The sequence below is a fragment of the Charadrius vociferus genome, unplaced genomic scaffold (genome assembly GCF_000708025.1).
Source record: "Charadrius vociferus isolate BGI_N301 unplaced genomic scaffold, ASM70802v2 scaffold55, whole genome shotgun sequence".
Taxonomy (NCBI): domain Eukaryota; kingdom Metazoa; phylum Chordata; class Aves; order Charadriiformes; family Charadriidae; genus Charadrius; species Charadrius vociferus.
The window spans coordinates 2,402,489-2,429,672 of NW_009648444.1; the positions used below are offsets into that span (position 1 = coordinate 2,402,489).

Below are 27,184 nucleotides of genomic sequence, written 5' to 3' on the forward strand. Positions count from 1 at the left end.
ATCCCTTCCCTCCAGTGTGTCGACCACTCCACACAGCTTGGTGTTATCAGCAAACTTGCTGAGGGTGCACTTGATCCCACTGTCCATGTCACCAACAAAGACGTTGAACAGCACCGGTCCCTGTACTGACCCCTGAGAAATGCCTCGTTGCTGGTTTCTGCATGGACAGTGAGCTGTTGAGCGCAACTCTGAGTGCAGCCATCCAGCCAATTCCTTATCCACCGAGTGGCCCATCCATCAAATCCATGTCTCTCCAATTTAACGACAAGGATGTCGTGTGGAACAGCGTCAAATGCTTTGCAGAAGTCCAGGTAGACGATGTCAGTTGCTCTTCCCTCTTCCACCAACACTGTAATGCTATTGTAGAAGGCCACCAAATTTGTCAGGGACAATTTGCCCTTCACAAAGCCATGTTGGCTGTCACCGATCACCTCCTTATTTTCCATGTGCCTTAGCAGATTTTCCAGGAGGATCTGCTCCATGATCTTTCTGGGCACAGAGGTGAGACTGACCTGTGACAGCCTGAGGTTCCCCAGGTCTTCCTTTTTTCCCCTTTTTAAAAGTAGGGGCTATGCTTCCCTTCTTCCAGTCAGTGGGAACTTCACCAGACTACCACGACTTCCCAAATATGATGGAGGGTGGCTTGGCAACTTCATCCGCCATTTCCCCTGACGACCCACAGATGCATCTCATCAGGTCCCATGGACTTGTGCACCTTCACGTTCCTTAGATGGTCTCAAACCTGATCTACACCCTACAGTGAGTGGTTCTTCATTCTCAGTCTCTGCCTTTGCCTTCTGCGGCTTGGGTGGTGTGGCTAGAACACTTCCCAGTGAAGCCTGAGGCAAAAAAGTCATTGAGACTCCAGAAAGCGTCTAAATTAGATATGATCCTGTTTTTCACATCAGAAGATCCAGAATCCGTCACTTGCTCTGCCAAAAAATTCTTGGTCAGCATGTGTTAGCCACTTGAAGAACCACCTCCCCTGTGGACAGCCATGATAACCAAATGGATAATTAAGGCATCCACATTCTCTCACATTCTTTCAGTGCAAGTGTTGTTACTGATTATGGAACTGTAGCACTGCATAGAATATAAATAATAAAATCACTGGAGCATCATATCCTTTCGGGATGTATAGTTAATGACTAATGAAATCACATGTCACACTGTTCTTCAGACCATAGTAGACTGTGACACAATACAGTCTGATTAACCATAAGTACCTTTTCCATGTTCACAAAGATGGGAACAAAACATTTCACTTTTATACAGTCTGAATTCCCAAGTTTATTTTAACCTGTAGTTTTCACAATATGGAAGAAAGACAGTGGCCTCAATCCCATTATTATTTGGAGTGCGCACAGACCTTCACCTTGTCCCAGTATAACCTCAATGATTTGCACAAATTATCTCTCTACTCTCTGAGCCTAGGCACCACCTTGTTGGGTATGAGGGAAAGCTGACCTTCCCATTGTTTTTTTCATGCACGCAGGTAATTTGGAGTTTCTGTTAGAAATAGGTTAAAATGACCCAGCACCAGGAGTGGTAAGGGCTTGGATGCCAAGCAGCCCATAAGAGTTTTAAGCAGTCAATGAAACTTGCAGCACTGGAGGAAAACACTGGCGAACACTGACACAGACCACTTGAGAGCACCTGAGCAACATGCCTATCCCAATTCTCATTAGTAACATCTTTAAACTGCATGTTTGATGCATTCTAAATACATCTGATAAACTCCCTTGAACTACATTCTGTGTAAGAATAAAAACATTTTGGAGAAAAAAAAATAAATCTACATTTGATCACCTACCTATGCAAGTCCTGCCATCAGGCCCTAGCTGCAGTCCTGGAGAAGGACAGCGGCAGCGTACTTCCCCTTTCAGTACATCACAGCCATACTGACAGTTTGCCATCGAGCAAGAAAGGGCATCTAGGAAAAAACAATTGAACAAATTTAGATAAGGACTCTGATCAGTACCAGAAAATTACTAAAAACTTTGGAGAATTAAGACATCGTATAATTATGATAGAAGTGGAAAAACGCTTGTTGAATTTGACAGGTATCCATTCAGGCTTTGAAGAGCAAATGTATATGCAGTAAATTTTTTCTTTCCACAAATTGCATCTCTAAGAAAATAAAAAAAGAAACCCACCATATTTGTAGCAAGTTGTGTCATGGAATGCAGCCCCCCATGAAGAATATAAAGCCCAGTGTGTACTATAAACCCTCCTGGACAGCACTGCCAATTTAAAATAGGAGCATCTTCAATTAAAGGTAATTTCTCTCCCCTACTCTTTGTCCAGACACTCAAAGTATCCACTTTTATGGGAGCAAGTAGGAACCTGATCTCCAGAGAGATGACGATACAGTTTTATACCAGTCAAACAGCCAACATCTGCAGCTTTAATGATTTTACATTCATAAGGACATACAGCAGAACTGCAGCTGTCTTGCTGCATGAAAACTGCAAGCACTTGAAGGCCAATTAAAAGTGATTTACAGCACTGAAGAATGCTTCTGGAGAAACCTGTAACAAAACTAATAAAATGAAAATATTTGCTCCTGGTTTGTTCAGCCTAATTTCATTAGAAAAAAAAGAAGATCATCTTGTGCAACTGCCTAATTTCCAGCAAGGTTAATCTTTTACTTTGGGATTCATCTTCACTTCATAAAAGTTTCCCAGGGAAACCCAAGCAGGGATCTTGAGGAGCGTGAAAAAAACAAGCAACAAGCCTTGCCGTACTCGAGCACGTTCCATCTGGCATAAGCATGTAACCATTCAGACAGTAGCACTTGTAGCTGCCGTAGGTATTCATACACCGGTGTTTGCATGGCCGTGGCTTTAGTCCACACTCATTTAGATCTGAAATGAAGGGCACAAGGGAAAGGGGTGGGAAAAGAAAACAAAGTATGTGTGAAAAAACTACTAGTTCCAAGTTCCTGCAGAAAGAAGGGAAAATACGGCAATTAGCTTTTTATACGCAGTCTAGCTGATAGCACGTGTCCACAACATCCTGGCATGAAGCACTGTTTGCCCCTCCTGCCAAGTGGCATATTTTTTTCGGTTTCACAGATATCCTTTCAGAAACGATAGTATTAGCATTAGATTAAGTGCCCACAGAAGTTTCATTAGGAAATGCACAAGCTCAGGCTGCCTACATCTTGCTTCTATTCATGTTGATGCCATGTCCAGGACCAGCCAAAACACTGGAAAAGGAGGAGGGAGAAAGCAAATGTCACTGCTGCAATCACTATCAGTGATTCTGATAGCGATTCAGTGATTCACTATCATGCTTTAAAATTAGTCGCAGAGGAAGGTAGGAAAGCTGATGCTAACCTACTTTAAACAATCTCACAGAGAAAAATGTATTCCTTACCATCTAGAAAATACTAAAAAAAAAAAAATATCTGACATCAATGATATTTGACAAGGACTATTCATGAAGGCTTCTATTTCAGATTTACAATTTAATACAGAATCCGTGACTTAAAATGAAAATATTCAGCCTACAATTTTGGTATTAGTAGACAGGGTTTCTAACAAGAAGTAAAGATTGAGTGAGTGTTTCCGTCCAAGAACACGTGTTGGTTTTATCTGGGTAAACAAGAATAATTTGTTACTTAGTTATTTGTGTGCTGATGAATAAAGATGACAAAGGGTAGTGGTAAGGGACATGATTTTCCCTTTCTTCCTGCAGAAGGCTGAACAAGATGTTTCTAGGAAGCCTGAAGGGAAATGTTTGCTCCTAGAGTGGCAAGGAAGACCAGGTGAGCGTAGGAAGACTTCAGTGAGTTGCCAAAATAAGGGCCAGACCTGTGCCTGACAAAGAGAGAGTGATGACCGTCTTCGCAGTCTTCCTGCAGATCACGCCTTGCAGAAAGAGCATCCCTTTGCAACTCTCACTTTTGGGGAATGTGAGAACATTTCTGGAGTTGCTAGGAGAACATACTTCTCCCAGCAGGCACCAATGCCCCAATCACAAGAGTGTACCTACAGGGTTTAAGAGAAACAGCTGTAGAAGAGATGTGCATTTTCTACTGTGAAAATGGGATCTTCAGCTAAGAGTTGTGACTATTGATAGAGTACGTGCATAGGTCAAACAGAAAAGCAGCAGGTGATTATGCTAGAGGGGAAGGACAAGTTTTCATTGTGAAAACCTTTGTGTTAAAAAAAAAAACCCAACCCTTTACATAAAAAATGGTCAATAACAAACGGGCAAAAGCTTGCATTTTGGGAGGCAAACTTCTCTGGGCAGCACAAAATGCTGCTTTTTTCTTTCTTCTGTAAAACTTACTACAATTAGGCAGCTCCTGACAGGCATTATAGCTGCATTAACATATTTATTAGATATGCAATGTCTGTTAAAAAAGTCATTGTTAAATTCAAAAACTTTGTTAGAGTTTGACTTCAATTCATAAAAGTATCCCCATAGAGACCACGCTATTGACTATTCTGAGATTCATTGACAACAGTCATTTTAAATTAAGAGAAAGAAAAATTCTGTAAGTCTAAAATATCTGTATTCTTCCTCTTTTGTGCCAAAAAAAAAAAAGCATCACTTTACAAAATAAATGCACAACAGAGCTAAGTATAAAATATTTAACTAGAAGTAGGACAGAATGAGGAAAGCTAACACTGAAATTAAGCTGACAGGGCAGGATTTTAACAGTGCCTCTGTTAACTTCTAGTGCTTACGTCCCACTGCACTTCAGCTCCTCAGTTCAGATACTCCTGAAGACTTTACCCTTAAGAACTGTCTTGCATTTATTTCCAGAGCTACAAGCACAGATCCAAAGTTGAAAATGGTAAGAATTTATGACTGTTCTCAGTTTACCACCTTGCATAAAGTATAGGTTACATTATGAGCCTTAAATAATTGGATCTTTCTATAGGACTCTGAATACTACACCACCATTTGGTACAAAATATTCTTAGTACAGAAATGAAAGCTCTGATATTGATAAATAGACAGCTATTAGTAACATACTCCGAGAATAACATGATCTTAAAAAAGTAGGTGCAATCAACTGGATTAGGATATCACATCACATGCTTTTCATTTGTGGAATTTTGACTACATTATTTCTATTGTCTTCGCTTCATTCTATTTCTGTCTGTGAACAAATGCTGTCAACATCAACTTTTGATTCACATCTTAGAAAACACGCTGAAAGTAAACTGCCTGTGCCTTGAAAGAGTACAAATTTTTTAACCTTGGCTGACGCAACAGAAAGCTAAGGTCACAAGGCAGCAGAAATAGGCTGTTAGCACAACAGCACTTAAACCTAAACCTCATGTGTCACGGGTTTTCACTTTTGCCTTTGAAATTAGCTATTGAGAGAAAGACGGTTTTAACCTTATGGAGTCAGAATGAAAGCTACTGTTTAGGAAAAAAAGTACTGGCAGTGCTGTGGCTGCTTAAGAGAAAGGGCAGCCTGCAAATAGGTTAGGTGTGTTAGAGCATACTGCTCAGCCCATCTTACTTTCCCCAAAATGCAACTTTTCTTCTTTTCACCAGTGCAGACAGGCACATAGTCGGAAACTGCACGACAAGCACCACTCAGTTTCCTAGGAGGCACATTGTACAATTACTGGCAGGTCCTACTGGTTCTACATAAAGGCCTGTATGAATATGCTGGCAGCTCTCCTGACACACCTCCACGCACCCATAATCTGTAACTCAACTCCCTAAGAAGAGTCTGGATGTACTGCACAGGGACTGGGGGAGTGCTGAAATATTCCTGCTATTTATATGCCCTATCTGTTTGTGTATTTCTTGTTCCTTAAGTAAGGTCTATTTTTTTCAAGAACAGGTTCAGGCTAATGTTAGCAGTCAAAAAATCAGCTGTAGCAACATACCTCTGGAACAAATGCTGGTTACTTATCAGTTGTGTATTTCAAGCAACATCTATAAAGACATCTCAGTATAAATGTCTACGCATCAATAAGAAAACATCAGAAGTTTCTTCTAAAAAAAATGAAAGCTAAAATGGATAAACTCACAGGGTAATAAAAATAACACTTTTACACCAATACTCTTTTTAGTAAAATATCATTTCTTTTAGTCATTTATAATCTCCCACTGGAATTCAAAATCTAGAGCCCAACACTGTTAAAAAGTTTAACAAATCCCTTTAATTTCTTTGCGGGAATGTCCACTCACTCTCCTGCACTTGAGAATTTGATTGTTCAGCCACTTAAATTCCCATGTTGCCTACAATTGTACAGTCAGTGCAAAACCAGCATTCTTCATTTCAAAATAACAGAAGACAGTACTGTACATAAAAGCAGACTGACAGTTTGGGGAACTATGGAAAGCAGGTCTGTAACATAAGCACAGGCTGCTGAGCACAAGTATTTTATTTTTAAGGAAATGTGAATGCGAGGAAATGACAGGAGTACTATGCTGGCAAATCCGGATGTAACTTCTTTGACTACTGTGTGGCACCACACAAGAACTTGGATAATGACCGACTTCAGTGCACACCTAACAATGGGGCACTTATTCCTAGGCAGATGCAATACACTCTATTTTCTTTAATTAGCTTCTGTAGAAGACTCCAGCTCTAAGACCTTTTCTGCCTATTAGCTAACTTGGATCAGGCAATACAGAGGTCAAATATTCAATACCAAATTTACTCAGATTTTGAAAATAGAAAAAAAGGGACCAGAAACCAAGTAAAAAATTAAACTGTTATCGCCATACTATAAACAGTAGATCAGCTTTCATTTCCAGCAACTATCATCACACTACCATGTCAAACTTATGAGATTTGTATTACCCTAAGAGAGTTTTGTTCACATCACTTAGTCTGATTAATCAACAGCTGCCAAATGCAGAAGTTAGCAACCCTCACTTTCTTCAGCTTCCAACTTTATGTAAATCAAGGTTTTCTCTTTATATAACCTGATAAACAATTTCCATCACTCTCACTTTACAAAGGAACTCAGAAACAAATAAGAAGTGCAGGCCCTGAAAGAAGAGCAGAGGAAAGAAAAAAAAAAAAGCAAGTTACAACCATGAGTATGGTGAAGAGTCAAGCCTTTTGAGAATACAGGCACACAGCATCAAGGAAATACTATCAGTTATTTGCTCTGCATGCTAATGACACTGCAGGTTCAGCTTTCGCATCACAGCCATCAGTCCATTAGCCTCCAAACCCCTTGGCAAAAAATTGTATTACTGTTTCAAGCCGTGCAGGTAGAAGGAGCACACCGCCTGAAATACGGGACCATCTCACCCCTTGACGCCGTATTTCTTGCATGATGATCCAGGGGACGGAATACAAGTGCTTCACTGCTCTGACCAGATGGACTTGTATAGAGCTGCTCATCTTCACAGGATGGGACGAAGGCATAATAAAAATGACCAGATCTTTGTAATATGCATTACTTAATCATTAAAACTAACTAATTAAATAAAAATAAAGTGCTGCTGAGAATTGCATTAAAAAATAGAGAGAGTAGCAAACTTTCACATCATCTTCCTGGAACAAACAGGATAAGAGGATAATACATTACAGAAAAATTGCCTTACGTTCTTTGCTTAAAAACAACCTTTCCCAGCCACACAAAGTTACCCTGCATTTCATCTATTCGTATTTGTCTGTGAACATAGATCTTACTGAAGAGCAGGTATCAACTTTCTGATGAATACGTTTGAAAGAAGTATTAGTTCCATTATTATCACTTTAAATTAGAGAGCTGGCACAGGGTATTTTCTTTCAAGTTGCTCAGCTTCCTTCTTAACTAGTTACAGCTGTAAACTTGCGATCAAAAAGCCATAAGGGAAACGCTAAAGCTGCTCAGGAGATTTGCATGCTGTGAGGAGACCACATGGTTAGTTCTTGCAAAGTCACTGTAATCTAGTTGCTGAATGTCACAACATAATAAAAGAGATGGTATCAGCTAATCCTAACTTCTGAGTGTCTTAAAGCAAGGTCTAGATTGCCACAGCCACTGCAGTGCTGCTGGAAAAGGACAAGCATCCAGATATCATCATACAGTCGAGGTTCAACAGTTCTGCTGTGAGGCTGGGTTCTTCTCTTGGATTGGTCCCTGGAATATGGCTTGATCCACAAGGCGACACAAACGAATGAGATGTAAAGCCTATTTATCAGTGCTTGTACTCAAAGAATGCCTTTCACCAAGAACTTGAGCATACGTTACAGCCCAGCACCATTCACACATGCTAGAAAGACTTCCATCTCTGCAGGAACTCCAACATTTCTTTTGCCAACACCATTACTTTCTGTTATTGCTAATTATTATTTGAGAGCAGGAACAAGAAAGATGGCCCATAGGCTAAACAGGTGTCATGGTTTGGGCTGAACCGGCCACTGGGCGGAACAATGGGTGCTCTCCCCTACTTCTCTCTTCAAAGAGAGGCAGGAGAGAGAGAGACTTATGAGTTTAGAAGGAACTAAACTACTTTAAAGAAATATTAATAATAAAATAAAAAGGAGATAATGAAAAAACATATCAAGCTCCCAGGATGACAATCACATCACCGGCTGGCACTGAGGAAGTCCCAGACTGGACTCAGTGACAGATGGGAACTGGATTCTGGATCCGCATTCAGGATGGGAATCAAAGGCAGAAGAACAGAGTCCTCCTCAGACGTCGGCCATTGAAGAGACTGACCCTTTGATCCCTCAGCTTTTATACTAAGCATGAGGCAGATGGGATGGAACACCCTGTTGGTCAGTTTTGGGTCACCCGTCCTGTCTGCTCATCCCTGCAGGTGTGACCCCTCTACGCCCTTCTGCTTTCAACCCCCCAAAGGGGCAAATAACAAAGTTGGTTGGCCTTGGGTGTTGTAGCAAGAAGAATAAGCAAGAGCCTCTCTGCATACCATGCCTGGGCATCAACTATAAACATAGGTCTTATCACTCTGAGAGCAAACAGTTTCTGCACAATATGCTGTTAATTTCAGTAGTTAGAAGAGGCTTAAATGAAAAGTAAAGTTACTGAACAAAATTGGTCCTGTTTTACCTCAAACCTCAACAAGATGACAGGTGCTATACTAGGGTATAATAACATGCGTCACACTTATCCTGTGCCATTTGAATTTCCTCCCAGCAAAGGCAGACTCCCCATCCACTATGCACATTCAGGTCTCATCCTAATGTGGAATCAGCATATGGCAAGAACACATACCCCAACCCCAGGAACAGCTCCAGGGTCTCACCACAGAACAGATTTAGGCTGTAGTCATCTGAACCAACGCACGTTTGGGACACTACTGTCAGCAGGCATCTCAGAAGCCCCGTGCGCATCTGCCACGGCAAGTTTGTTACCAATACTGTGCAAGAATATTTGATCAATACTGCCTAAAAGGCTTCCTTTAGTCATTTATCACCACATTTTTTTCCTTCCTTAGCATTTAGGGGAAAGTGAATAGTTTAGTTCAAGACCGCTGTCTCCAGAAATTTGTACAGCATTCTTTTGATATTTTTAAAGTAATTAGTACATATAAAAACTGTTACATATACATTTAACAACAGTTAGGTCACTGCACTGCTCTCAAAAAAAGTTCCAGACTGACCAAAACAGGTGTAGAATAATGAAATCATAACAACCCATCCTTTAAAATGTCAGCCCAGAGTAAAGGGAAAAGGAGACAGGATAATTTGAGAGATGACAGAATAAATGAGACTTAAAACAAAACTGAAAAATACAACATTCATTTTCCACATCAGTCCGGGAAGGATTAGTACATCTGGAAATAAATGTTTATCTATTTTAAAGAAAATAATTCACTCTAAAATCAGCATGTCAAAAGAAGGTTAGCAAACATCAGGGTACATTTTTGAACAACAGCGTAGTTCTCAGTGTCACACTTTTCTACCGTACTTCCTCAGCACTCTCAGAAAACATATGAACTTTTTCTATAGGCTGAGACAACTGGAAAAGAGAACAGTTTTATTGAGATATCTTTGTATGTGAACATGCCTTAGGCATCAAAATCTAATCAATCACGTATTACAGTTCTATTTATACTCTATGATCTTTATACCATTACATGTTTTGGAGATCAGCTTTTAGCGAAAAAAAAAAAAAAAGCCCACAATGAAACTATATTGATAATAATTCAGTAGGAAAACACTTCATCTTTCCAACTCTTAAGTACACACTACAGTTTATCGCTACCTAGCTAGTTCAGGATTAGAAACACAAAAACAAGAATGCGTAAGAGAAATTGTTTTTAATTAAACAAATATTTTTTCACTATCCAAGCCTGAAAATTGTAAATTTATGAAATAACAATAGTTACCACAAGATTTAGATAATTTGATTCAGATGCAGGAGAGCATGTAAACACAAACTTTACATTAATCTCATTGATTTCATCTGAATGAAAGCAATATTTTCCCCTGTGTTATCCCACTGCAGATGGTACTCTCTCTAAAAATGTCAGTCCCAGTATCAGAATAGCTACAGCAGCAACAGACCTGGTATACGAGTTCATTACCCTATAACTGCAGATGACGCGCACAGAACGTTTGGGGAGAGAGGGATTAACAATACTCATGTGATTTCAAGAAGAAATTCTCTTCCTTGGACTTCACTTTCTTACCTTGGTTGCAGGTTTTTCCAGTGTATCCCGCGTGGCACTTACACTTGTTTGGCCCAACGCACTCACCATGTTTGCATCCTGGCTGGCATATTGCTGCAAATAGAAGAATATTCATTATTCTTCCACTCCAGTCACGGCTGACAGTGCTTTATGTTGAAACAAATAGCAATGACCTAACAAATAGTACCGCTTATGTTCCTCCCTTCAGCATCATTATATGCTTCAAGGACACCTGTTTAAACATCAGGTGCAATTTCAAAAATAACCACCATCCCAATACATGTGGGAAGAGCAAGATACTTGTTAGTAGTCTATTTCTGTACAATACTTCATTTCTGGGATATTAAACTCTCTTCATACCTAATCGGCAAGTAGGCACCATGCCTTCACTTGCTCTCTCTATGTATATACATACTATGATTCATGCCATTAAATTTGGTAAAATTGGAATATGCCCCAGCTATACAGAAAATGTGTACATCAGTGTCACATGTGATGTACAAACAAAGCCATAGTTCAGTCACTGATGGGCAGTAGCACATTTCCAGCATTCACTGATTTCCTCTATAACCATAAAGCAGTACTCTTTACCCCCTTATTAAGCAACGTTTTGCCCAAATCTCTCCCTTTCTGGTGTTTGGATACTGACATGGTTATTGCTTTTCTTTTTCTTTTGGAGGAAAAAAGGACTGGGTAAAAGCAAAAGTGATGCTGACTGTAATATGCTGCTTTATCACTGCACGCATTCAAGTCACTTTGACTCCGAACATTTCCAGCATTTATTACCCAACCTGCTGTACGGATACAGTCTCAAAATGTGGAGTTATGGTCTATTCTGCTTCCAGGGTCAAATTTGCCAGGTAATTTCCAATTATGCCCCAAATGGGGCATAAATACAGAATTCCAAGAAATAATAGTTAGGAAGCCATTTTTTGGTACCTCTCTCAATATAACACAAATAAAATTCATAAAACAAACTTTTAAAGCTTCAATAATAAAACAAGCATTGCTTGTTTTATTATTGAAATATAAGAATTCATGCACAAATATATTTCTACTGACGTAGGATTAGTTAACAGGAATATTTTCAGAGTGCAACGAATCCTGCATAACTCTGGAAACAATTTTACAGCTCAAAATTTTAAACAACATTTCCAAGTGTTTTTTTATTAAAAATGTCTTTCTATGACTAAACGCACTGTTTCAACCTACTGGAAAACTAAAGTATTTACTATGCTCTAAAATATTGTTTATCATTATATGACAACACGCAGATGCAAAATTCCGGTAAGCTTATTGTTTAAGCAGATGGAAACAAATTAGATAGAAATCAGAGGGTAGCATAACTTGAATAGCCTGTAATCAGGATTCACTATTTACCCTGGCTTTAAGTTCATTTTCTAAACTAACAGTATTGTTTGGAATTTGCAAAGTAACTAACTAGATCCAGTTGTAATATTAAGTAGTCTGACAACAGGCTGTATCACAAAACTGGATGTACTAAGGATGTAATTCAACAGAAATTTGTCAGAAGACACTCAAAAATGTAGCTTGCATTCTAGCCAAGCTGTTCAACAGGGTTGAATTAAACAAAATTAAAACAGGAACAAGAGATTAGTTTTGTTTGTAGAAGAACAATGCAAATACATCTCTGATGTTCTTTTCCATAAGATTCAAAGCATCCAGAATCAGCAATTCCCACAAATGCATCCACAGAAGCAACTGCTAGCGTAGAAGGACTTTGCTCCAGTTTTAGGACTGCATTTATCCTTTATTATCAAGGCATTTTTTTGTTTAAACACTATATATATATGGCCAGTGATATTCACTGACAACATAAAACCTTGCTTTAAATCTACAGCACTGTTCTCGATGGATCTTTCTAACATGATGGTGCAGTCTCTTTCTAATAACTGTCTTAAGGAATAACTGTCTTAAGGAATATCTTAGAAGGCATCAGTGAGGGATGTTTCTAGTTAATGCAAGATTTTTTTTTTCCAATAAACACTGTTCAGAAACAAAGAAACGGGATTCAGATACAGAAACATCTCTCAATTAAAGCATTAGGGAAAGGGGCTGCTTAGACTACTAAAAGGTATGTTTTAAAAAGTATGCCCTTGGGTAATGGACAGATTTGACTGAAGAGCAACTAATACATCATGAAAAACTTGTAGAATATTGTACTTGGAAACAATTACTGCTTTTTTAATCACTATGGTCATAAGCAAACAGAAGGATCCTCTTTGTGTAAGAGCCCATTTAGGCACTGAAACTCTTATCTTCCTGACATTGTAGACCAATGTCTAATTAGAGGTGATGGTGGCAAAATGAAGACTATGAAGACCCACTTTACGACTATGAAGTCACTGGGGAAAAAGAAAAAGATGTGATCTAAACTACAGTAGAGAAACAGGAATTACTATAAATATGTTTTTGAAAACTATCATGAAATTTCAACTGCACTTCAGAGAAAATCCATATTGTGGGGTAGGATACAGTTAGGTAATAATTACTCTTTAGAAAACACAAAGTGCCATGGGATCAGCCTCAGTTACAGCTCAGTAGCTGAACCTGCAGCAACTTTAGTTAACTGACTTTTTTAAAGTCTTGGTCTCTCCCTCAGTTGCATAGATTGCAAATTAACAGCAGCTCAGATACAGGAAAAAATATGTCATATTGAAGACAAAAAGCCTTACAAAATTCCGTAATGAAATGAATGACATTTTCATTTCATTTAGAAATAAAAATGTTCCTCTAATTCAGAAGGTCAAATACATTTGTATTAGGAATCAGATGTTTTGCTTAACTCTCTTAGTTAACCGAGCAGGTCAAATATTGTACTAGAACAAAAGTTATGTACTAGCATTTGTTTAAAACAGATAATATACAACTGTCTACAGATATGAAACATGTGGCACAGACCATGTTATTAAATCAAGCAAACGGATCTGTGGGATCCTCAAGAGATCGCCTAGTCCAATACATGTCAACAAACTACTGCTCCATACTATGTAGTATTTAATGTCGTGTATGACATACAGGTGGGTAACTCCTGATCTAGTTTACCTCCTAGTCTCAAGATATAATTAAGAAATGCACTTAAACCACACGCCAGATATCTCTCTCTCCTCTTTTTAAAAGTCTTGGTTAAAAGAGATTTCAGCGCCTCAGCAGTCTAAAGCTCAAGAGCCTCTACTACCACAGGGAGAGTTTCCTAATGATTAGCAAACCACTATCCATAAAGTCAAAATCATTATAAAATGCTTTTTTCTTTGCACATTAAGCAGGTATTTGGAAGCCTGCGTTTGCTGCCAAACACTGTACTTGAAGAAATCCTGTTTAATAAACTGGAGTACATTCTGTGCACTTTGGCTACTTAAGTATTATGCATCCTATTTATACACAGCTGCTGAAATTCAATACAAATGTTACAACTGAAGAATTTCTATACACAAGAGAAAAGCTCCTTTGGGTAAGCTTAGCAACATCTGTAGCTCAGCCAACACCACAGATACACCCCACAGCATTTCCCATCAGGGGGCAAGCCACCCTCACCGAGCTATTCGTATACCCACCAGGCCCAGAGAGGTGGGCTGACTCAGGCTCGGCCATCGGCAGCCTGCAAATACTCCCTTCTCCAAAGGAGGAGCTGCCCCTGCACGGCAGCAGAGGTACAGTCCCTGACTCCCAAAGGGTTCCCTTTCAACATGGTCAACAATGAGACAGAGGTATAAAAATAAGCTTGAGCCTGACTGCCAGCATTTCTTCTAGTAGCAGACAATTTTTTCAGCCATTTGTAAGAGTCTAGGCATACACTACGTATGTTGATGCACCTGGGTATTTTCTTTGAATTTTCCACTCTACTTACTTTCTTGCAAAATTCCGGATAGCATAGGAACAGCATATTTCAGTTGTTCTGCTCACACACAAACACATGGTGTTTATTCATTTTTTTAACACAATTAGACTCGTAAGTAGTGGGGAAATCATTCTCCCAACTAATATTCTTTGCATCTTGACAATTAAAAATATACCCCCACAACTGACAACAACAACCAGTATAACATCTTTTGCCTCCAAACAACTCACATTTACAATGACTGAAGAAAGCCACATCCATGGACTTCAGTCTGCTACATAACACTCACTTCCCTACTAGGCAAGAAGGAAATGTGGACAGCAGCCTTTTATTTGGCCATAAATCTACCAGACTACCTATTTTCAAGGTTGGCAAGAACTACCTTTTCCTCCAAAAAAGATGATAAATACCACATTTTAAGCCTCACTTAAACTTCAGGCCAAATTAAACTTCCTTTAAAAATAACACACAGAATTGAAACATGAACGAGCGGTTTGGGTTTAGGCTTGGGATATTTTTTTTCCAAGTGTGGGAGAAAAAAATTTCTGGTGAAATGCATGTGCTGTTAGCACGTGTTATGCTTGTGTAAAAGCCAGAAGCCACCAACATTCCCAGCCACTGCTAGCTGCTGGTGGTGTCCGAGCATGACTCAATCATTCTGAATTATTACTTCTTAATTGTTGCGTAAATACAATAAACGAAAAACATATTCAATCAATTCATTACGGGTCTATAAAGTTGGTTTTTTTTCAATTTCATCTGTTTTTCCCCCTCTGCGCACAGTTCCCTTAAAACTGCTTGGGAAGTTACCCTCAGGTTTTGTCAGTTCCTCTGCACTACGCTGCCCACCTTTTGAGGCCACGGTTGATGACTACATGCTGTTTCCTCTATTCCTTCTCATCTAAAATTTTAATGTTAATGATTTCTTTCTTGATTACCAAACACTGTTTGGTGGAGTCATAACCAGACGGTTGCACTGCCTGGTTCCTACCTGCCTAACTCCTGCTCTTCATTTGTAGCCACCAATGGAAATCCCTGAGCTTTCTTAGTGAAGTATCTCTACCAATTCAACTCTTCTTTGGTTTTCCAACACTCCTAGATAAGTTTTAAATCAAAACAGCCTCGAGTATAATTCTGTGTATAATTCTTACATTCTTTTTCTCTGCTTTGCCTCTTAATTTCTGTTCCTTAATAATTATTTCTTATCCCTTGCATTTTTCTTCCTTGTGTGATGCCTACGAGAGGGTTCCATTGACAGAAGTTGCCCTCAAAGTCTTTAATTGCTCTTTCTGCATCCCTCCACTCAAATCTGCCTAAAAATGCCAGATTGCAGATGTCCAAACTGCCCTTGAACTTCTATTTTCTCCTCTCTGAAGCCCAAAAATATGCATAAGAATACCTGCATCTGAAACAAACTATGCTGACCATCTGCCTGAATGACCTTGCTTCTGCCCTCTCTTCTCAATAACATATTTATTCTGAGATAAAATCCCAGCTCCTTAAATTTCAGTTTGCCCAAACACAGAAAGTAATTTGTGCATCCACCCAGAGATGATTACACACTATTCAGCTTCACAAACCTTTATCAGACTCTCTTACACTGCTGAATGCTGAACAGATTTCCCATCTTCAGATTGCTACTTAGGTTCCCCCAGGGCCAACTTTATAACAAGACTTGTACGTTGGTGAAACAAGCCTTCCTCCATGCCTCCTCCTTCACCTGAAACTAGCTCCCTTTTTTCCTGTGATGCTTACGGACCACAAACTCAAGTTCTATACTTCCTCAGAGCTAGCTTCAGCTCACATCTGTCTATTTCTACTTACTTTTTGCAATTCTTTGCAAATTATGCAATTGCATAAACACACACTCAGGAAAATAAATCTGCCTTATTCACAGCAATTTTGATCTTGGATCCCAAAGGTATGAGCTAATTTGTAAAATAAATCACTGCAGCTCTTTCAGAGTTACATATTTCTTTTTTGTTCGACTACATCCAAATGCAGGAGAATGCACAAAGCTTAACCTACCACACAGTTACCAGTAGGTGGTAAAAACATGCCATACCCATAAACTCACATTATACAATTACTTCTGAAAAAGTAACTTTGCCTCCCAAAACATGTACTAGCAGTTACAACATACATCTCTGTAGAGCTTAATAAGCCTGACTAGGGCAACTGGGTATTAATTTTCAGATCATTTCATACGCAAAACATTCCTTATTCTATTTTTTGAAAGATAAATGTCCTTGACCAACTTCTGTAATTAGAGACTGATAATATCATCAGATAAAACGGTATAATCCCTGAATATTCTTGCACTTATTTGTAACATTCACGATAATAAATGTTGTCAAAATGCATGCTTAAGCTTCAATCTACAACATACAGTTCCATTGAGTAATTGGCTCCTAATTTTTCATTTGCCTGGGTAAATCAGTTACTCAGTTTGCACATATGATTCTGGCAACAGCACATTAACATGACAAACTGCAATCAGTGAGGGCTATTCATTGCAGTGAATTCTTTGCTTGCCTGTGACTGCTGCCAAAGGTGTTTCTAAACTGCATACACAAATCCAGACCCTGGTTCATTAATGCCTTGCTATTCAGAACAGCACTTAAAAGCATGCATAACTTAAGCATGGGTAACACTGAAATCAATAGGGTTTAATGAAGTCAGTGAAAGTTAAACTAATGTTCATGCACTTAAATACTCCTTTTAAAAATCAGTGAAAATTTCATCTAACACAATGCAAAATTAGAAAAGCAAGAAATATTTCATGCTTTCTCAACCTTTTCATGTTCGCATGTCAAGTGGCTCATGGTAATTGCTTAAAGAATGGTGCTCTATCACCTCAAATGCCTGTTTGTTACCTGAACCTTTCTGCGTGCTTCCTGAACCCCAGCAGCTAGAAACAGGCTAGCGTGAGTGTCCCTGGGTGCGGTGAGAGAAAACAAACTGGGCCTTATTGCTATGGCTTCAGCTGAGTTACTTCTGTAGCACAGTATCAAAGCTGATTTTCACAGACAAACAGCTGATTGCTTTGCTCCTCTTTCTGAAGACTGGTACTCCTGCCACAGGGATAAGTAAACAAGACATATCAATTCCTAAGCAGCAGCAGACGACAGCCCTGGGTACCAATGTAAACTAGTGTTGATTTCATTTTGCTCGAGCACGCCAGGTTGTACACTGCCGTAGAGCAGGAGCTGGGAAGTTTCCCTGTTGTGGGAATGACAACTTGCAGTGGAGGTGCAAAGCAGGCAACGGGGGGCAATAAGCGCTTCAGCCATCCCAGACTAACCTCCCACTGCACATGATTCAATACTGCGAAAGCAAATCAGGCCTCCTAAGTCTGAGAGCTTGTAAATATGATGCTGCGAGTATAAACAATTTGCAGGAAGAAAAAAATATTGCCTGGGGCTTCAGGGTAAAATAAAGAGTGAAAAGGGAAAAGCACAATAGTCTAGAAAATAACTATCTCATCGGAGAGGTAACTGGGACAAAACAGCCCTGTTAATTTCCTTCCCCCCTCCACTTCCCCAAATCAAATGTTTAAAAAAAAATGTAAAAAATAAAAGAACATCTACATCTTCTTGTCACATATTATAGTTTTCATGTAAACTTATGACTTAGAGACCGTAACTCCAAGTCATAACCTTGCCAAAATTATTTTAAGAAATATGTTCAGCTAACCTTTGGGCTGGCACCTTAGGCTGGCTATTCTCTGCCTTAAGACGTAGAAAGCTGCAAAACAAATGTCCAAAAAAAGAAATTCCAGCTTTTTTTTTCTGTAAGGAGGATGGACTTGGCTGGGGTTTTTATCAACTTGTTACATTCCTGGAGACTTACACACATTCAACATTCAGAGCTTTTCTGAAACAAAAAAAATTCTGGTACACATTTAAAAATGGAAATACCGTACATCAGTATTTCATTATAAGATTTAATAAACACATTCTGATACATAAGAATAATTAAATATAATGACGTGATGCTATTCTTATTCAATCAACTAAGGAGCTACACTTTGTCATGTTTCACATGGTACATAGTTGTAAAAATTCTCATGTTTCAGGGTTTAGGTTCAATGTTTCCATCAACAGAACATAAATGCTTTTCTTAAAGAGACAGTATCCTTTCATTAAATATAGGTATGTATTTTTAATGCTGCGTTTCCACAGAGCAAATATAAAGGGTTAGCATCTGGATGCTAATTTGAGAGTAATTAAAATTACACCCATTTATAAGTATTTGAACATCTGCAACCAATAAACATGCTGGCATATAAATTTACTGGTCATTTTTATAATGTTTAAATTTTGAATGTCATCTAAATTAAAACTAATGCTTAGAGACCTTTTAATTTCTTACTACCATATGAAACTAGATACGCTACAAAAGTTAAATAAGATGGAAACACAGATTTATGTTTTGGGCTTACTTTAAATCAATTTATTTGCCAATAAAATTAATGTTAGCAGCATAGCTTGTTAGGCTACATAGCCTTATTATAAAAGACTGACTGGGACTTAAGCAACAGCAACTCTTTGTATTTTTAGTAGTATGTGACCAACACTTAAGGGTTTGCTATGATTGCAACTTATATTGGTTTAAATTAGTTTTAACCAGAAAGTCCCTTAGGATTTGATATAGTAGAGAGAGGCTCCCCAAGTTGTTGCTGGGCTTTGAGAAAAGCTCCAAATACGAATACGCTGCAACTGTAAATGGTCAAATCCTGTTACTATTGAGATTTCCTTGGAAAAAAAATGGACTGCAAATCTATTATTCTATGTATGAAGTGCACGAGGGATGCAGTGGGGAAGTGGAAAAGGATACTGTATCTTTAACATAGTAAAGGCATAACTGCTTTAAAAGCATAAAGCTTCTAAACTTTAAAAAAAAAAAACCTGAATAAAAATAGCAAAACCTCATTTTTCTTGCATAGCAGTATTAAAGCAGTACTGCAATTCTGTATAAAATGTCTTTTCTTTGAAAAGAACCAGGGATGCACAAAAATATTCGTTGTTTTATAAGCAGCAGACACGCTGCATATCAATATTGATTAAACATTGCCAAAACAATGCATCAATACGGACTGTATTCTTGCAACCCAAATTTCAGTAACAAAACTCTTATTGACTTTAAGGAGGTTTCTGCTAGTGAGTCAGTCTCCTGGACGCTAGTATTTTCATGGCTCGTTATTAACAAAACCATGGTTTTATTTTTGTGCATCTTGGACCATACAGAATTGCCATTTCCACTGAAAGCATTGTTACGTGCAAGAAACAGAAGCAGCTCATGGCCTCTTCTCCCATTGATGTATGAGATGATTTATACGGGCAAACTCCCATCAACGTTACCATCAGTTATACAAAATCTCCTTCTAGACATCAATGAGAGCACAGCCACCTCTTCCCCCACCCCACCACCACCACCTTGCATCTCTGCAAATAGATTGCATAGTACAGACACACAGTCTTTAAGCTCATCAGGACAGGAGCAGCAGCATAGACAGTGTAAGTTTCTTTACAACTGTTTTAAGAAGGCAGCAGCATGCACAGTTCCCAGCAAAGCATTTGGTTATGCCTGCATCTGCTACGTCAGCTTGTACAAGCTCCCCTCTCTCTCTTGCAGGTCCTCTTAAGAACCTGCTGAAATAGTATGCTTTCTACTAGGTTTGACTAAATCTAAATGCTAGCCTGACGTCTTTCAGTTAACATTTTTTAATGATGCAATGCTAAGGGGAGGTGTAAACTGATGGCTTGACTTATACTTTTACTAATGGGCTATTTTATGGTATACCTTCTTGATTGCTCTGTCCCTAGGCTTCTAAGCCAATTGTCATGGCTTTAGCATAAGGTGGTGGGAAGCTACGTTGCTGACCTATTCTGGTTTTGCTCTCTAGGTAAAACACTGAAACCTCAGCACAGGGAGATAACCAGATGGAGTTACAACAGATGGACGCTCTGAAAGAGCACACTCATCTTCACAACCCCTTCTCAAGAGGGACTTCATAGATTTTGTTATTGTTTAAGGAGAATTCAACACTGAAATGAGTGAAGTAATCAATTAACATCATTACTTGTACAATCCATGTTCAGTGGGATTTTATTCCTGTTAAGCATCTTCTGTTGGTCAAACTTTCTGTCCAGCAGACAAAACCTCAGAGTACCCTCTGCTGACTCCAGCAGTCATGCAGACTCATGCCAACAGAGCATGTGACAGTAGATTTGCATGTGTTTTTAGAAGCTGCAGATCCAACCTTCTATTTTGTACATACGTGAACACAGCAAAAGGAACCATTTTTGCCATTGCCTCTAGCAAAGGAGTTGTCCAAACTGTAATCCAGCATGAGAATTCAAGCCGGTTTATATTGCTTTTCTTAAAAAAAAAAAAAATAAATCTTGCTTAACATTTTAAATCTATGGTAAAGTAGTATCTCTTTCTACAGTTCTTGGGTCTTAAACTGAAGCTGGAATTTTGAAGCAAAATGCAGAGTACATCTTTAGTGTGCCTTGACCACATATAACTAGCATACAAATCAATTACAAACAGACATGCAGCCAAGTACAAAGCAGATGTATTTTGTTCATGAAAGACACACGCATGTGGAAACCATTTTTTATAGCTTTTGAAAGAACTAGAGATATTTGTAAGCCAGCTAAAAGCAAGGCAGGTAGACCATTAGTTCTAAGAATAACTTTCAGGGAACCAAGACGAATTAGTGGCAGAAATGTCCACGAGGAACTACTGGTTTTCAAATAACCCCTAGCATGGCCTGTTGGAAACTGAAGGAAAGAACTTCCTTTTTCATACCGGGGAATAAAAAGCATGACACTACTTCTCACATAAGTCTCTGGATGAAATGAGTGCATTTCTTATCCCATATTTCAGTTTTCTGACAGGCTAACCAGGTTCCAGAGCTCAGTATGCGAGTCTATATTCACAGTTGCTTTCTGTACACTAGAATATCGGCAAGGGTCAGCCAGCAGTGGTTCCAAGGGACCCTCCTGCTGCTTGGCCTTCCTCTGACCTAGCAGAGACACTTGGACAGCAAGGCCCAGGTTATCCTTTCCTCGAGAAACACTTAGGAAGACAGCCATCCATGCAGAATACTGTCACAGATATCTTATGAGGGGGATGGCTTAGGAGAGGCTTCAGCAGGTCTCCTAGACTACAGCAGCTAGAATACAGGAACGGACACAACTGTTTTCTAGTCTGTAGTTGAGATTTCTCATCCAGCTCACACAACTGAGCTCCAGCCCTATCACTGCTGGAAATTCTCTTCCCCCAAGTATTTTAAACCATGAAAATTAATGCTAAATAACACATTTAAAAAAAAAAAAAAGTTGAATCAACTTCCCAAGGCAATTTTTTTTCTTCTGGCACACATAAAAGTACGTTTGTGCAAGATGTGTGCAATGATGCATGTCCCAACTTGGTCTTCCCTGTATGCTTTAAAACCAGTTTAATTGGTTCTGGGTTAGGACAACACAGTCAGTACCACAGATGCAGTTGCCTTACAAAGGAAATGGAGTTATGAATTAAAAATGTACTGTTGATAGCTGCTCTTACCAAAAACGCTCTGTCACAGGAAGTCAAAACCCCCTGCTCTGAAAGAAGAAATCCCGAAGAAACTCTTTCTAGCCTCACGTTTGCTCTGGGTTTAGTTTTGCTGTGTGCACAACCATAACACATAAAAATGCAAGACAACAGCCTTATTTTTACACACATCTCATCAGGTACTTTATCAACATACCATTTTTCACAGAAGTAGGCTTTTATGTGATTTACTCCCACTACTACTTATTAAGGTGTAAGTAAATCCCACAGGCTGACCAACAACATGTGATTTTTGGACTAATTTCAACTGGGATATTTAACATATAACTTAAAAGCACCAATGCTGTGAATCCACCAGTGTAACGGATCAGCTCTATTGATGATGAAGTTAGTTCACATGAACTAAGAGTTATTGTTTAAACATTTCTGCTGCTTCCAAATTAGCCTTTCTACACATCCGGTTTAACCAATAAACCTGGTTTATATACCAGATCAAAACCGCAGAAAGGCTACTTAGTTATGTTAGTGATGGCATATATCCACTGTTCTAAATCTAGATTAGGCCACTAAATAAGCGTGGATGGATTTTTAATTTACAAGGACCTAGAAATGCCAACAAATTTGAGTTACGTTCGTTCGGCCTCTTTGAAAATATGGCTATATTTGTATCAGTCTCAACATGGATCTAGTTGCCTAAACATGGATCTCACTTTGGTATTCACAACCTGCAAGGGAGAAAAAAAAATCCAACCTGTTTCAAAGTTCCTGATTATTTCAGTTGGAGGAACACCTTCTAAGTGCATTTGCTGGAATTGGAAAGGGCATTTGGGAAGGCAATTTCATGTCACTGATGACAGAATATTTCTACTAGCTGAGAAGTTACAGCCAACACTGACAGGCTTTGGAAGCAAGTTTACAGACAGATCAGACCTACGTGCACTTCTTTACATGTGCAAGTCTTGATAGGTGTAATTTATTAACAGGAGACAGAGGATGTTTCAAAGGAGAGTGTAAATTAAAGGAGGGGCCTGATTTCAATTTCTTCCTACGTGTTTATATAAGAGTGAAAAAGACAGCTGAGTTATGCTGGCTTGCGTTACTAAGCAGCAGTAAGCACGGTTATGCTCTACGTGCACTCCTCTGTCAGTCAAAGGGACATAAAAGGAATTACTCCACACTTCACAAAAGCAAGTTTAGCTAACAGTTTCCATGTGCAACTGTATGGATGGGCCATGGATGGAAGATCAGGAGCACCGAATTACCAAGGCTTAATTAGTTACTGCTTGTCAGCTATGCCACAATCCTACTCTGTTAGAGCTGACATATACAGGCTTAAACCTCTGTCACAATTAAACCATTACCTTAAATCACACAGTTGGTTTAAACTGATGCATTTTTTTCTCAGTAGCCATGGGCAGAAGGCATGCCCACGCGTGTTTGCTGGACAGCGGAAAATGTACTCAGGTGTGTTAGCGATCACTTGCCCGCGGCTCATCATGATTCAGGGCTCTCCGTAAGATACCGTCATGTATCAGAGCCTATATTCCTGCTACACTCTGGCTCTGGCATGGTTCCCACCTTACAGTTGTTGTCAGAAAGATAAATTCAGAGATGATCAGTGCCTACATAGTAAACTATGCATGAGTAAACAGGTGAGAGTCCAAAGGTGCTGTAGCACTTGCAGGCATAGCAAGGATGGCTCAAACTGGTTTGAGAAAAGCAGTGCAAGCTCACTAATAAAGAGCTCAGCATTACTGCCTGAATATTACAGCTTCTTTTTCGGATTCATTTGTAAATTGGGTCTCACTATTAATTTTTAAGCCTGAGTCTATACTTGCTTTCATTGTGCAAAAACAATTTATTGTAGAAACCACAAAGAAAGCATACATCTAGTAGAGAAAGTCTGACATGTATTTATGCCACTCATTTCGGGGACAGGACTAACAAGTTTGCCTTTCTCCATAGAGAAAGTAGGAGAAATAACTGTGTACTTGCCTTTTTGGAAATTTTTCAGTGATATCCCCTTGTACAGTAAAACACTCAAGTTTTCCTTTGAGGCCAGGAATGCTGCCTTCTGTGCCAGGTTAATCCTTCATACCAAATGCCACATTCCCAAAGTGGAGAGTTGAGTACAGATTTGGCTGCGAGCACTAGAAAGATTCATTTAGTGTAATCTCCCACTCTGTGATATAACTGGAGTCTTCACCCCCACAAGTGGGGCGGATATTCTTGCTTTATTTTGCTAAGAGTTTTTCTTCCATTTAAAAACTAGAAGGAGCTGTTAGGTTTTTAATAAGATCTTCATCCAAATGTCTGAGACTCTTCTGAACTGGCAATTAAAAGTTATCAGTACCCAGAGTGTGTGAAAAAAATGCGAAAAAATACATTTAGCCACCTAAAGCATAATTGTATTCTTTTGAAAGTCTGGTCCCAGCTACTAGAGATGATCACATAAAATGCATCTGTGCACTTCTTGGAAATGTGCATGGAGAACAAATCTGTGAATAATGGACTAAAATGCAGTGGAAGGAGGTAAGCATTCACCTAGCTTTAGCCTTAAAAAAAAGAGCATTTATGGTATTTGAAAGAGTTGGCACTACAAATGACCTTATTGACAAAATTCAAGCAGTAAAACATAAAAAATATTTTCTGTCTATTATTACTTTTGTCTGACTTTCAACTTTTAGTTATGGATCTTCTGCTAGCATCACTTCATGCTATTCCTGTCTCCTAAGATGATAAAAATGCAACCCCAAATCAGACTTGGTAATAGTAAGAAATTAAAGGACAAATATAACTGAAATTGACATATACCCTAATACGAGCTGCAATTTACGGTCACAACACAGAAGACAACTTGTCTAAGAAGAGGGCCACAGTGAGACCCTTTTAGGATTTGGTATATCTGGGGGCTTGTTCTTTTTCTTTTTTTTTTTTTTTTAAACAATGTGAATTATTGATACTTGCCAGTTAAGCCTTTGTAGCCTCAAACATTGAAATGCTCAATAATTTTCAAATAAAACTGTGTTATGAAAGATGGACACAGATTTTGTGATCTCTGGAGTAGCCTCAATCGACCTACTTCACATTCTCCTTCCTTCTCTGTAAACATTCATCCCAGGGGAAGGACTACTTGTTACCAACTGCAGCCCTAAAAATCAAAATGATTCATGGTATGGACTGAGAGATATCAACCTGAGAACTTAGCATCAAAAAACAGTATCAGGGATATTATGTTACAGAAGTACTTTACATAGCTTTTTTATCAGTCATCTTATATGCCTTTTAAACATTGTGGGCTTTTAACACACTTGGGAAGGAAGAAGCCAATCCTGCTGTTTACAGATTTGAACAAAACCTTTGCTGAGAGTCTACAGTTGCGTTGCCAATGCTATTTCTATCTTTTGCCTAATATTTGCCACCTATAGTCACCGCCCTGCAGACTAAGCAACTTACAGTATTTAATACCTGTTTTACTTTTAAAATGGCTTGGCAGAAAATGATACAGTTTGCAGACGTTTGTATCAAAATTACAACAAAAAATGAGAACCAGTATTTATAGGTTCACTCCTGCAAAAACTTAGGGGATATCACTCATGTATGCAGTGTTAAACACATGAGCGAGCGTTCCCAGTATCAAAGGCTGTAATTTTAACAAGCTGAGGTCTCTTTGACACTCCTAACAATTTTAACTTCTACACAGTGCTAGCTGCCGTGACAGAATAACTTTTGAAGATGTAGTTAATGATGAAGACTTATCTACTTGGTTATCCTGCAATTACATCCAAGATTCTAGACAGATGTGAGAATCTCAGAGATGTTTCTCTTCACGTGTGACCCAGTAAAAGGATGCTGTCAGGTATATTTATACCCTTAGTTTGGGGTTACCAAAAGAATGTTTGAACTTAATGCCAATTGGAACATTTCCATTGACTTTCAAAGTGAAATGTCAATAATCTGGATTTCCTTCTGGGACGCAAATATTCTTGCCCTGCAGTGCCTGTAACATGACACAGTATAGTGTTACATCAGGCTATTAGACAAAAGCATGAAATGAAAGGGAAACCAAACAGAGATTCCCAAATTCTCATTGCCCTAACTAAAGTTTACCTTACTTGATTGCAATCATTTTTAGTACTGTTAAAAATAGACAGAATTTTAACCCGACAACATCCTTATAAGGAAGTCCAACTCACACGTGCAAAAGCCTAAGCCCTGCGTTGTAAGAATGTGTGTGAACATGTGACAGACGTGACTAGGTGTGTGCAAGCCTTTTCTACAAGTGACTAGAAGCCCCAGCAGCAATGATACTCACGTTGGCATTGCCCCCAGGACACTCGGGCCCAGCCCCAGCAGCAGTCAATTCTACTTCCAAACCGACATAGTCCTGTGGAGGAGACTATTTGTCTGGGCCACCTGAACAAGAGAGTTCAAAAAAGTGTGGTGAAACATTTTGGAAGTACCTAAAATTTTACTATGATTGAGAAAGGACAACGACCTGCGAAAACCTCTCCCGCATCGAGATATGGATTTCTATCATTAATACTGTGTGTAGTTCAGAAAGTGTAAACGGCCATAGGCAAAGACGGGAAAAGATAATTAGGGTAACTTTGTAAAGCCTGAAAAAAAACTGTCACGCTTTGCAATATGCTCACTGCTGCCACTCCCAGGCTGGTATTGAATAATTTCTGAAGTCTGGAACAGAATTCGTAACATGGAATAAACCACCACCATAAAGTTTCAGCACTAGTTTATTTCACAACATATAGCCAAATTTTCTCACTGAAACATTAAAGGGGAAAAATATATTAAAAAAAAAATCAACCCCAAAGTTTCCTGAACTGTTAAAACAGAAACTAAATACAAAAGAAGAGCTGTAGCCTTCTCTTGTTCCAAGGAAAAAGATACCACAAGTCGCCAGCAATTGCAGGGTATTGGCACGGATCACCAATCGTTTTTACCGAGAAGCTGAAAGAGAACGAACGCTGCATTCGCACAAACCCTAAGCAGAAGTCCTCGGGGCGGGGACCGGCCCGGCTGACCGAGAGGCCCCGGAGCTGCTGCGGGGGGCGGGCGGGCGGCTCCCGGGGAGCCCTCTCCCCGCGCTGCACCTGACGCTCCCCGGCACCGCCCGGCGCCCGCCGGCCCTCCGCTCTCACCGCGCGTCGTGTTACA

The 27,184-nt window shown here is 39.2% G+C and overlaps 1 protein-coding gene across 1 annotated transcript in view; it reads right to left on the minus strand.

The window, feature by feature from the left end:
• The window catches only part of NPNT (nephronectin), a 51,320-nt gene extending 24,320 nt beyond the window's left edge, over positions 1-27,000 (minus strand). Inside the window, 7 exon segments of the mRNA XM_009885523.1 lie at positions 1,814-1,933; positions 2,748-2,867; positions 7,247-7,339; positions 10,585-10,677; positions 18,140-18,190; positions 26,325-26,425; positions 26,918-27,000. Coding sequence (XP_009883825.1) covers positions 1,814-1,933; positions 2,748-2,867; positions 7,247-7,339; positions 10,585-10,677; positions 18,140-18,190; positions 26,325-26,425; positions 26,918-27,000 — 661 coding nt within the window.
• Between the last annotated feature and the right edge of the window lie 184 nt (positions 27,001-27,184).